This window comes from Ambystoma mexicanum, chromosome 14 (genome assembly GCF_040938575.1).
Source record: "Ambystoma mexicanum isolate Mex_15411 chromosome 14, UKY_AmexF1_1, whole genome shotgun sequence".
NCBI lineage: Eukaryota > Metazoa > Chordata > Amphibia > Caudata > Ambystomatidae > Ambystoma > Ambystoma mexicanum.
The window spans coordinates 508,258,221-508,271,188 of NC_090940.1; the positions used below are offsets into that span (position 1 = coordinate 508,258,221).

General features: G+C 46.4%; 1 protein-coding gene across 4 annotated transcripts in view; it reads left to right on the forward strand.

Moving 5' to 3' along the window:
• Positions 1–12,968, forward strand: part of LGMN (legumain) — a 207,184-nt gene that overhangs the window by 93,166 nt on the left and 101,050 nt on the right. For all 4 annotated transcript variants that reach the window (XM_069637735.1, XM_069637738.1, XM_069637737.1 and 1 more), the window contains one exon: positions 6,432–6,507. In XM_069637735.1, the coding sequence (XP_069493836.1) occupies positions 6,432–6,507 (76 nt within the window). The remainder of the gene's footprint in view (positions 1–6,431; positions 6,508–12,968) is intronic.

Below are 12,968 nucleotides of genomic sequence, written 5' to 3' on the forward strand. Positions count from 1 at the left end.
GGCATGGTCTGTCAGGGCTATTTGCCAATAGCCTGACGTCAGGTCAAATGTGCTGAGGTACTTGGCTGCACCAAGTTTATCCACCAACTCATCTGTCCTGGGCAAAGGATGGGCATCAGTCTTGGTGACTGCATTTAGAGCTCTATAGTCCACACAGAATCTCAAGTCTTTGGATCCTGCCTTTGGTACTAACACAACTGGGCTAGACCATGGACTAGTAGAGGGCTCTATTACCCCGAGATCAAGCATCTTCTTGACCTCTCCTTTGATGTGGGCTCTGATATGTTCTGACATTCTGTATCCTCTGCTTTTGACTGGCAGACAGTCACCAGTGAGTATCTCATGCTGGCCCCAAGGGGTCAAGCCTGGTGACAGTGAGAACAGGGAGGCAAACTGATTTAACATAGATTTGCACTCCTCTTGTTGCTCAGGTGTCAGGTCTGAAGAGAGATTGACTCCTTCAACTTTTTCATCTAAAGGTACACCTCTGAGGAGATCAGGGAGAGATTCACTCTCTTCCTCCTCTGCAGCTGAAGCTAGGAGCAAGGCTCCTACATCAGGTCTGGAGATGTAGGCTTTTAGTCGGTTGGTGTGGAAGACTCTAGGAGCTTCCCTGGGTCTGCCCAGATCCACCAGATAGTTGACCTCTCCAAGTTTTCCCACAACCTTGAAGGGTCCCATCCATTTGTCTTGCAAGGCCCTCTGCCTTGTTGGGAGCATAACTAGAACTAGCTGGTCTTGAGTAAACTCAACCATGTTAGCCTTCTGGTCGTGCCAATGTTTGACCAGGGCTTGACCAGCTTTCAAGTTGTCACTTGCTTCTGCCATCATGTGTGACATTCTCCTCCGGAGACCTATCACATAGTCAGTCACTCTGACTGGCTTGAGGGGAGGAGCACCTTCCAACCCCTCCTTAATCAGGGCCAATGGACCTCTGACTGGATGGCCATAGAGAAGCTCAAAGGGAGAATAACCTACTCCCTCCTGAGGGACTTCTCTATAAGCAAAGAGAAGGCATGGCAGTAGAAGGTCCCACTTTTTCTTAAGGGGTTCTTCCAAAGCACCTATCATGCTCTTCATGGTTCTGTTAAACCTTTCAACCAACCCGTTTGTCTGAGGGTGGTAGGCGGTTGAGAACTTGTAGGTAACTCCACAGGTTTTCCACATGGCCTTCATGTAGTGGGACATAAAGTTTGACCCCCTGTCAGAGATTACCTCCTTAGGAAACCCAACCCTGGTAAAGATACCAAGGAGGGCCTTAGCCACAGCCGGAGCTGTAACAGTCCTCATAGGAATGGCCTCAGGGTATCTAGTAGCATGGTCTACTACAACAAGGATAAACCTGTTGCCTGAGGAGGTTGGAGGATCAAGGGGACCAACAATGTCAATCCCTACCCTCTCAAATGGGACTCCCACAACTGGGAGAGGCACTAAAGGTGCCACATTCTTGGAACCAACCTTACCAGAAGTCTGGCAGGTATGGCAGCTCTTACAATATCTATCTACTTCAGCCCCCATCTTTGGCCAATAAAAGTAGAGTGAGAGCCTTTCCTTGGTCTTCTTGAAACTCAAGTGGCCAGCCAAAGGTATCTCATGGGCTAGTTGTAAGAACTGTTGTCTGTTCTCTTGTGGGACTACAAGGCGTTTGTAGTCTCCAGGTTCAGACTCAGTGGGTTCACTGTAGAAGAGGCCATCTTCCCAGTGCAACCTATACTTCCCAGGCTCTTGCCCATCAGCTTGAGAAGCTGCCTGGTGGCGGAGACCCTCCAGAGTTGGACATTCTCTTTGCCCCTTACGAAAAGCTGCCCTGCTAGGCCCACCTTCTGCCAGTAAAGACTGCAGCTCAGGATGGTCCTCAGGGTCCAAATCTCCAATAAGGTTGGGGCCTCCTTCTAGCTCTTCCTCAGAGTCTAGCTCAACCACACAGGGTTGTACCTCTCTCTCAGCCTCAGCTGGAGGGGGAGTTACAGGTGTAACTTTGGACAACCTAGGGGAAGTCCTTGTTGGAAGCACTGGAGTGCTTGCTGCTGGCTTTTTCCTAGGAGTCTTGGGTTGCCCCTTTGCTCCTGATCTGGTAGTTACTGCAGTAAGTTGCTCCAGTGGTAGAGGAGTGATTTCTGTCATCATCTCCTGAGATAACCCTCTCAGGGTTTTCTCCCTTGCAGGTTTTGTGAGCTCCTGAAACCTTTTGCTAGGAGGTCTGGGGGTATGAGATACAACTCCAAGAGCTTTGAGGTCATTACCCAACAGAACCCTACCTGGCACTTCACATTGTACACTGACAGGTATTTTTACAGCCATATCATTACATTGGATGAGAACTGGTAACTGGGGACACATCTGCACAGGCCCACCAGCTAACTTGGTGAGGCATTTGGGTGCCTTAGCAACATCCTCTGCCTTGAAAAATGATTCATCCACCACAGTTATGCTGGCTCCAGTGTCCCTAATGGCAGGAGTCTCCTGACCATTCACCTGGACACTGTCCTTATAATACTCTTTAGTATTATCTGGGATAGAGTTATAGACATCTAAATTCTGTTGCTCCCACAACCCCAGAGAGACTAAAGAAACACTAGCTGAGACTCCAGTGGGTTCATCAGCTAGTAATAGAAAGTTTCCACTTGCCATATGTACTTCCTCTTCTGGAGCGAAGGCTAAGGAGGCAAGCTGGACCCCTGAAGGTTTACCCTTACATCTGGGATCTCCTTTCACATGGTCAGTAGCCTTACAAACAAAGCATGAGCCAAAGGCTCGCTGGAATGGAGGCTTGTTCTGACCTCCTTCTGGTCTGGGACCAGAAGGTACACTAGCCTGATTTGGTTTCCCTTGTGGCTTACCCTTATAGTTTTGTTTGGGGCCCTCTTTGGAATTTGTAGTATTAGAATTCTCTTTGGAGTCCTTCTTAGACTGTTTTTCCCCATCCTTCTTCTGAGTTACCCCAGAATCCTTGTGAGTGGCCCTGTTGGCAACCCACAAGTCAGCAGCCTTAGCTAGTTTCCGGGAATCCAATTCCCTGGAATCAGCCAAGTGTTGTCTGAGCTCAGGAGAGCAGGCATCATAAATAGTCTCCAACATAAACAAATTCTTCATACCTTCATAAGTGTTCACCTTGTAACCCTTAATCCATCCCTCTAAGTTTTTCAAACATTCATTCACCCAGGTAGCCCAAGGGGTACCATCATGCTTTTTGAGGCTCCTAAACCTCTTAAGATACTGGGAAGGGGTCTTCCCAAACCTAGCTATCAAAGCTAGTTTCACACATTCATAGTCCTTCCTATCCTCCTCCCCCATCTCCATTACCACATCAGTTGCAACAGGGGGAAGCCTAGAGAACAACCAGGTGAGTAAGTCATTTCCTGTGATGTTCTGGAGCCCATGATTATATTCAAACAGAGACAACCAATCCAACACATCCAACTTAGGCTCATACATACCAACCAATTCTTTAGGCATCCGGGGTCTTTTAGGACTGGAACTTCTAGAGGAGCCAGAGAGAGAAACATTCTCAACAGATAATTTCTTCATTTCTAAGTCATACTTGAGCTCCATTTCCCTTAGCCTTAGTTCTTTGTCAGTTTGGGCATTAAGTTTCTTATACTCCAATTCTAGCTTCATTTTCTCCAGTTCATAGTACTGAGGACTAAATGTGGGACCTGGTAAAGGTCCAGTAGGTACAGCAGGTAGAGCAGGCAGAGGCCTAGGGGGGACAGTAACAACAGCCTCACCCTCCTCTTCTGACTCTTCCTCAGAAACATCAACATTTTGCTCCATGTTAACTTCAACACTGTCATCTACAGTTGCTGGAGTGGTAGGTTCCTCTGAACCATCACTCAGACTTTGGTTAGCTAACAATCTTTCAATCAGCTCCATTTTCTTGCCCTTAGTCAGGAGATCCTTATGTTTACAGAGCACTCTTAAACAATCAGCAGTTTTGGCTGCAAGGGACTCTTGACTATAGCTTTCTATAACTGACATGTTAGAGGTTTTACTTTTTCAGTGCTAAGCTTTGTGGTTAGTTGCACTAAGGTATCTAAAGCACAATAAAATGTATACTCAATACAAATCCCACCGCTGTACACCAGTGTTAGGCAGAAACCTGTGCAGTTCCCTTGGGGAACACTGCAAAAGATTTAAGACTACAGGTAGAGCAGTAAACCCCTTTGGTAGCAGTCCGTACCACCCAGATTTACCTGGTAGCTGTGGCTGAGCAGTCAGACTTCTCTCAAGAAGAGTTAGGCAGTATGCAAAGTATACACAATATGTACCAAAACACAATAGCACAAGCAAACACTGACCAGAGCTTGGTTTCAAAAATATATAGTTATTTATTTAAAATACACATAAGTTAAAAACACTCTAGCACAATATAGTAAACACTTCAAACACAGTTATAATGAAAGTAGATTCAATCCTTTCTCCTATCTAGACAACTCTAGGTTAACACCACTTAATTAAAACAGAGGTGAGTGCTTAACGTTAGATGACACTCTAGTAGTTTCCAAGAAAGGGAGAGAAAAAGCAGAAATGGGTTAAACACACCACTCTAAGGTCCAGAACACTTGCAATAGGCTTAAGGAAGCACAAAGTCACAGGTGAGCAAAAGTCACTAGGCAGGGCCCACTCTTAGAGTAGCCGGAGCGAAAATGTGCCCAAGATCACACTGTTAGTTAGAGATTCAAGTCTTGCAAAGAGTCAAAAAAAGAGTTTAGAGTGGCTCAGAAAGTTTAGCCAAAGTGTCCCAGGCACTCCCAGGTTCGAAAGCCGGGGACTAAATCTACCCCGTACAGTCGGTGGCAAGGGAAGCCAGGCGGAACACAGTACCTTAAGCGGAAAGGATCCTCCAGCGGTGGCAGTTGTTCCAGGCAGTGGCAGCAGGGCTCGACGTCGGTCAGGGGAGAAGAAGTTCTCGCTGAAGAGCAGAAGAGGAGGGTCGTTGCACTGCCCGGGAAGAAACCAGCCGCGGAGTCCTCCGGTTAAAGGGTTGGTACCGACTTTCGCGGTATGGGGGTAAAGTGTGGTATTCCGGTTGCCGGGGTGCTTGGCACAGGCAAGGCGGCCACGAGATACCTCAAAGAACGGAAAGAAGGCGAAAACTGGTTGTCCCCACCAGTTAAGGGAAGGAGCCACTCCGTTAAGAGTTCTCCTCGGTCGTCGGGAAAAAAATGGTGAGACGGTTCAGCAGGGCTCCACCGGGTGGTGTCGTCGAAGCAGGTCGGCTCAGCTCTTCCCTCGTCGGATTCTTGGTCCTGTGGCGACTTCTGAAGTCCCAGTCCCCAAAGCCCTGCTTTTATGCAGCAAGCCCCCATTCACCCAGCCTAGCTGTCACTCAAACATGCTAAGTGGTGAGCCGGGCGGCTCACCACTTGGGCCAATCAGGACGGAGTGCGACTTGAGTTACCAAGGTAACTCAGTCCAGGGTGCCTAAATCCCCCTCCACCCCTCCTAAGTACCCCAGACAGAGTGGCACCACTTTGGAGGGCTTCTGTGGAGAAGCCCGCCAAAAGTGGAACAAAGGGCTCCACTTTGGGTCAGAGTTACAGAGGCGAACACCAACGCCATTTTAGAGTCAAGTTTTGGCAAAAAGTCCCAACCGGAGTTATAAAAATAAATATATAAACCGGCGGTATGTTTAAGGCTACCGTAAATAAATAATTAAATGTGTTAGCCTAAAACAATGGGAAATCCCATAGGGAAATATTCGCGGTCGAATATAAAAAGTAGTTTCCACTGCCACCAGCCAAAACTCGATCAGGGGGGACGGAGACGTGCCCCCTCGACTAACAGACCCTGGGGCAATCGAATTGCCCCAGCCAGTACGTCCACAATATGATGGTTTGTACTGGTTCTGTTCAGGATTCAAGACTAGCAAAGTCTTTGGTGACTTTACATGCCCTGGGAGACAGTAGTCAGTCCCAGGGTATGGAGTCTATGTTGGGGAGTCCCTAGGACACCCCTGGGTCACGGCACAGAGGGTGCTGTGTGACCCACATCACAAAAATACATGAGGCCCTATGGAGTAAAAGACCCCATAGCCCATTCAACACGAGGTTTGTCCAAGATAACACAGTTCAACATGTCCAAGAGTGAGGGTAAAAGAGTCTCACTCTTGGCAGGAGAAAAAAATTAAACCCCAGAAATCCAGCAAAGCTGCTGGGGGACTCACTAGGTAGGGAAATTCAGCCTAAACAGAGAATTCTCCCTAACAGGCGCATGCAAGATTCCACACACAGTTGCTGTATTGCTTTAATTCTTAATATATCTTCCCTAAAGCAGACTCTCCTGCACACATGGCCCAGGTGTTCCAGGTTTCTTTGCACTGTTCCTGTCCTACCATGTGTAAACTCTGTTAGTGCTTGCATTATATCTACTGTGAATCTAAAGCCTGGGTGCTTAATCGCTGCTTGAGCTTTTGGTTTCTTTTTTTGCAGTGGCCCCAACGATAACGTCTTTGTCTATTTCACTGATCATGGAGCTCCTGGCATTCTGGCTTTTCCCAGTGATGATGTAAGTAAAATGCTTTGAAACAACATCCATGGATACAAATTGGTGGGAGTATTTGTGTAAGCAGGGATGACAGCCGGTGAACATTCAGAGTTTTAAACAGATCTAAAGAACAAGTTCACAATTTACAAAGCATATCAGAAGTCAAAGGAGAGGATTCTTGTACCTCCTGAATTACTGTGGTTTTCTGCTGGTTTCAAGACATATGAGTGGGTCTTGTTTGCATTAAAATGACTTGAAGAATTTAGGAGCCAAGGTTGGGCCTTAGACCCATGCACAGTGATTGTAGCACAGCATTAACGGCTTCACTGTTGGGTTCCATGAGTGTTGGGCTGGATTTTGTACCGCCCGCCTGACATTAATGCAGGTAATGTGGACAGAGCTACAAGGCTTAACAATTAGAAATTGTCCACACACATATCTAGAAAATACACTTCATTGATATACTAAAGAAATATCTACATTATTAAGTCTCACATAGAAATCTGTCAGGTCAAAAGAATGACTTCTATTATAATACACAGTTTATGGAAAAGTTACAAAGAAAAAGTAATTGAAAAGATATAATAAATAGTTTGTGTCTATAGATGACTCTCCTAACTATGCTGTCTATATGTGAGCCTACTACCACAGGTAAGTACCCAACATAAAATAACGGGGGTAGGGAAAGCAAGGACTACAAAACCGAACAAACCGGAAACGGCCCCTATGGGTTGGCACAATTCTGTTCAGTGCCCTAAAGACACAACCCACCGCTGTTACATTTGGTAGGGCCTAGACCAAGGATAGGCAGGACAGGGACCTTCACATTTTCATCAGTGAGGAAAAATATGCTAAAAATCACTAAGGCTTCTAGCAATACTCCACATTAATTTGGACCCCTTACAACATAATATGAAAATGTATGCAAATGCACACATACAACATCAAAGCTAAAGAGAGCAGTAAACTGTTTCAAACCACAGCTAAAGTTTTCCAAGCAGTATTGAGAAAAAATTAAAAACCATTACCTTTGTCATATATTTCAGGGAAAACTATTTAGTGTCACCAAGATTAGTTACAATGATAAAAATACCTTCACCATTGGGGAAATGTAGACCGGATTTTAAAAAACAGAATAAAAGTCATAGGTAAGTACATATGATATGATATCACATTTATAATGCGCCTATACACAAGTGTTTAAAGGCGTGACGAGGCAAGGGAGGGGGGAACAGAGGGAAGACAGAGACACCAATCTTACTAGGCTGTGTAAAATTGAGATCGTGCAGGGGAAGGGGAAAAGTGTGGGAGAAAGAGGGAGGGGGCAGAGCAGTACATGGGGTCGACAGTTAATAATAAATAGAATAAATAAAACAATAAGTAAAAGTGCAGCCAGCTGGTAGCAAGTGCAATACATTATATTGGTCCATACTTCAGTGAGCCCCTTGTGGGTTTCGGAAAAAATACACAGGCAAAGCTAAGTTCAACACAGTCCATTTTAGAGACTTGCACGGCAGGTTTAAAGTTCTTTAGGAAACAATGGGAGGAAAGTCAATGGACCGTCCATTGCAGTGGAATTGAGTCAGGTCTATCCCACAGGTATTCCATGACCAACAACCATAGAGAGGACCAAAGAAGACAGCAGAGAAAAGATCTAGAGGTAGATGGACGAGAAGCTCCAAAGGAAGCCACAGCAGAGCACGAGGACCCCCCAATTGAAGTCCATAGGAAATGCGGTAGAGACTCGCCTCTAGAGAATCTTGACACCGAAGCAGTGGAAGCCCGGAGGGCGAGTATTGGGTTTAATCAAAAATAATCATGCACCCCAGGGCCCAAATGTAAGGTATTCATGTAGTCCCTTTCAGTGAAAACGGCTCCCGCACTACAAAAGAACCCGGTAAATATAGGGCTTCTCTTCAAGGTGTGGTTTACAGGATTTGGTGTCCAAGGACAGCGACCCAGGGTCCCAGAGGCTTGGTGGAGAAAAGAAGGCAGCACAGCAGGAAACGATCCCTGGTCGGGACAATGGTTGAGGCATCCTCTGATGTCATAAGCGAAATAATTTGCACAGTGGTGAATTCACACAACCCTTCTGGACACCAGCATCGACCCACATCCAAGCGCAAGATCCTGGCAGGAAGCAGCAGGTTCTGGTAGTCAATGGTTCCAGCATGGAAGGTTTGACCCAGCAAATGTTGGGGACTCTGCAGGAGTCGTAAGAGCCTGGCACCAACAGAAGCAAAAAATCCAAACCGGAATATGTCCAAACCACTGCACTGAACAAACTTTGCCAAGTGGGTGCATTTAAGTTAGGGAAAATCCCTTCAGTACATGAACAGACCTGCCACCTCCAAATGGCAGGAACACGGCGATGTTGTTAAGCGAGAATTCCGATTTTTGGGGATTCCGGGGCTACTTTTTACAATCAACTTTTTTTGTCCCTTCCATCAAGTCCCTTATTATCGTATACAAAGTATATGGGTTTGGGTCACCCTTAAGGTACTCAGTCCTAGGGGTGTCTTTCAGACTCCCCATATTTTCCCTAGTGTGAGTGTGTCACTTTAAATTAGTTTTAGGGGATATGTTGTGGTAGCTGTGCTTGAATTTTGCCTTCAGCAAGAGTGCAGGTCATTGTACCACATTGGTAGCCAAATGTACCTTTATGGTAGCCATTGGGGTACCACTGGGTTTCTTTAACCTGCTCCCGGCCATTTTGCTAGATGACCACAATGGCCGTTCTGACCACGGGAGCTCTTTCTGAGCCCACCATGGCAGCCTCTATATTGGTCCTAACTTGCTTAGGCTAGTATAGGTCTCTGGACAAGCCCTCTCACTTCCTGTGGGTGTAAATCTGGCTGCTTGGCAGTCTTAGTGACAAACAAATAAGGTTTATAATCTGACCCCCTGTCCTCTGCTCTAAACCCCTTTTCACAGGGGTATTTAGGTTCTGCCCTACCCCTAAAACTCTCTCTTGCTTGCTGATTCCTGAACTTTGTGGACCTGCTAAAGGAGATTTCCTGTCTATTGCGACCATTTTGGCACTTACTTGGCAATACTTTCTAAGTGCAGTGGCTTGGGTATATCTAGGTTTGGGATTTTTGCTGCTAGAAGTCCAGTACGGATTTATTGAAACCTCCAAATGGCAACTTGCATCTGCTGGGTTAAGCCCTTCCTTTTGGGACTGTGTCTGGGCCGCTTTTATTGCCAAAGTCTGCCCTTTACCACCAGGATCCTGCGCCGTGCTGTGGGCTGCTGCAAGTGTCTGGAGGGGTGCTAAGAGGTAATCACTTTTCCAGATCGTGGCCTTGGGACGTCCAACGGTCTCTACAGCTGTTGTCCCCATTGTAGGATTGTTTGCTGTGGAGCAGCCTTCATCCTTTCATTCGCACACCGCCAGGAGCCTTTTTGTTTCGGTTCTCCCACATTCCTGAAGTCTTCTTCACTGGATCTTTCACTCCTGCATTGAAGGCAGATGTCCTACGAAGAGTATTTGCTCTTCTGCTGCGTCGCTGGGAGCCATTCTGGTCCTGGGAACTGGATCTGGAAAGCTGCACTTGTGTAAAAGAGCTATTCACTTACCATTTTGTTTTGGTTCACTGGAGCCGGTTCCTCTGAAACCTCTGATGTGACTACTTATCTTTGGGTCCTGGGAAGGGTTATTATTTGCGATACTGACTCCTGGGTGTCCCCCTAGACATGGTAAAGATTCCCGAGCCTTAACTGCAATTCCCAATAGGCTTTCATTTCGGGTACTCCTGTTATGCAACCACAGTCTTACTGAGACTCAGCGAGCCTAAGCATGAAAATCCAATCCCAAAAATCCTGACAGTGGCTGCCATCAGAATGGGCGCGTCTCAACATGATCCAAATGTTTAGCCAGGTCCCGGGACCTTTGTCACCACTGGCATGAACTGGGAGCTGCAGATAATTTGCCTATGCATGCACTACTTCACATGCACTACTGTGAGAGCATTTTTTCAGCTCCCAGTTTCCAGCTGTGAAACCAGTTTCCTCTGGAGCTTTGTGACATTTGCCAAACTAGTGTCATTTAAGTCAAGACAAACCAGTTGTTAATGCACATGACTAGTTATTTCTGGAAAATTCCTGCATCTTACATTTGTCCCTTTTTATTTTTTTGCTTCTCGCGCCAAACCATTATGAAGTAACACTCTCAGAAAAGAAGGCTCGATTCAAAACCTGCATGCAATGAAACATTTCTAAAGCATTTCAAAATGCTATTCAATTCAAAAGGACATGCAAACTATGTCTGGTACATAGGGTGATGGAAAGCAAATGTGCATGCACTGCATGTGTGCAGCTTGCTGTGCGTGTACACAATCTGCACACTCATGTGCAAGTGAATGGGTGGGAAGATGGATGGACGTTCACTTCCAATTTTCAAAGTGGCTGTGGCTGGATAAATGGCCAAGTGGCCTTCAAACTTCTTTTGGTCTGCCCACCCCCCTCCGGAGCAAAATTTGGGCAGGCCGACTCCCCCCAAAAATGCCAAATGGACAGTATGTATAAATGGATATGAACTTTTGCGCACCGTCACCGCACACTACTCCCAGTATAGTCCTTGGCCCCCCCACCTGCTCCCATCACAGTCGCTGGGCTTCCTCATCCCACTCCTACCCAGTCCCTGGAGTCTCAGACCCTGGGCTCTCCCCACCCTGATCCCATGGCTCCCGCCCATCCTGCTCCCACCCCAGTCCCTGGGATCCCTCCACCTCGTTCCCAACACAGTCCGAGATCCAGTGGCAGCTGTTGAATTTTTTTAAGTAGATGGGCATAAATATTTCCCCCAAAAATGCCATAGCGAGCGAGCACAGTGAGCGAGCCCGAACCAACCAAGGGACGTTCAGGGGTTTTGCCCCGGTGAATCTTTTTAAAATAATGGGTTAAAATGTTGCATTGTAGAGCATACTTTTAAGAAAAAAATGGGTAAAAAGCCAAACAGTTTGCAATTGGTGCTGGGGGTTCCAGGGTACAGGCATGACATTTTTTACTGGACATCTATGATAGATATTCAGTAAAAAAAAAATACCATCCCTGTCTCCTGGGCTCCACAGCGCCTCAGAAGGAGAGCTGATTTTGGCAGGTGGGTAGAGCGATTGTGCAGCAAAGGCATTTAGGCATTTTTAAATGCCTTTGTTGTACAACCCTCCTTTCCCCCACTTGCCAAAATCAGCTCAAAGGACCAAAACAAACTAACACACACACACACACACACATTCACACAGAAATCTCTCTATCATTCACACGAGCATACACTCACTCATAACACAAGCGTACATGCATACATGCACATATTTAAATAAAAAATAAATGAACATAAACGTACCTTCTACAGGGGCCTGCGCGTGGGCGCTGAAACACCCTGCTCCAGGCTGCTCTGTCATATGTGCGAGGAGATGCAGGAGCTCCTCCCGCACATGCAGACATGCAGTGCCCCAGCCAGCATTTCCAATGAGCTATGCAAGGCTGGCAAAGCAATATGCCCCCCACTTTGCATGGCTCAGTGAGCATGTGCGGCTGGGGAACTGAACCGTCAAAGGGAAAGGGGAAACTGTGTTTCCCTTTGACAGTTCAGCCAGCCCAGGAGCACTCACTCAGCTGAAAAAAGCAGCTGAGGGAGTGCTCATTGTTTCACTGGTCTGGCTCCTTGGCTCCTCCATAATGGGTGAGGGGGACACTGGGTAGGTGCCCCCTCGCCATTATGGATGAGTCGCCAGGCTTGGACTGGCCTATAGGGCAATGCCCGTACCAAAAATACTAGTGTGGGCCAGTCGAAATGGGCCACCTTTTTGGCCAATGTGGGGCAGTTTGATGAGTTACTTCACTATGCAGCTAGTAATTCTAACCATTGTTGCTGAATAAATATTCTTTTAATATCACAATTTGCTTACATTTTAACAAAAAACACCCCCTTGGGTACTATTCAAACAAGCTGTGACTAAAGGAATGGATATATCCATTTGCAACTGCGGGCCAATTTTTAATTGGTGCCTGAGACAGTTTCATGCTCCAGCCTGACTATGTGAGCCGCCCCTGCCCATTTCCTACAATCTAAAACCTTTTTTTTTTTCATTTCATGCTGGGCTCTCTGCCCACCCTGGGGAGGCGCCCCACAGTTTGAATACCTCTGCCATAGACTGACATGCACATGGTAAAACAATATTTAATATCAAGATTAAATAATAAAAATAAAGATTAAATACTCATTTATGTTCTTGCGCATTCCCAGATCGCAGCTAGGTGATGTATAGGACATGCACCCAGTATGTCCAGCATATGTTTAAGTCTAAAAAATAGATTTGACTTATTTTTATTTCATACAAGGGTTGTTGAGGGTATCTTTTAATAGTGGTTTGCAAAGGTAGCGGGCGCCCCTCTCTCGATAGAACAAGGCTTGATAACCTGTTCAGTGGTTATTAACCACTTGAGAGTTCGCAGCCACTGCTTTTTCTCACTGTGCGGGA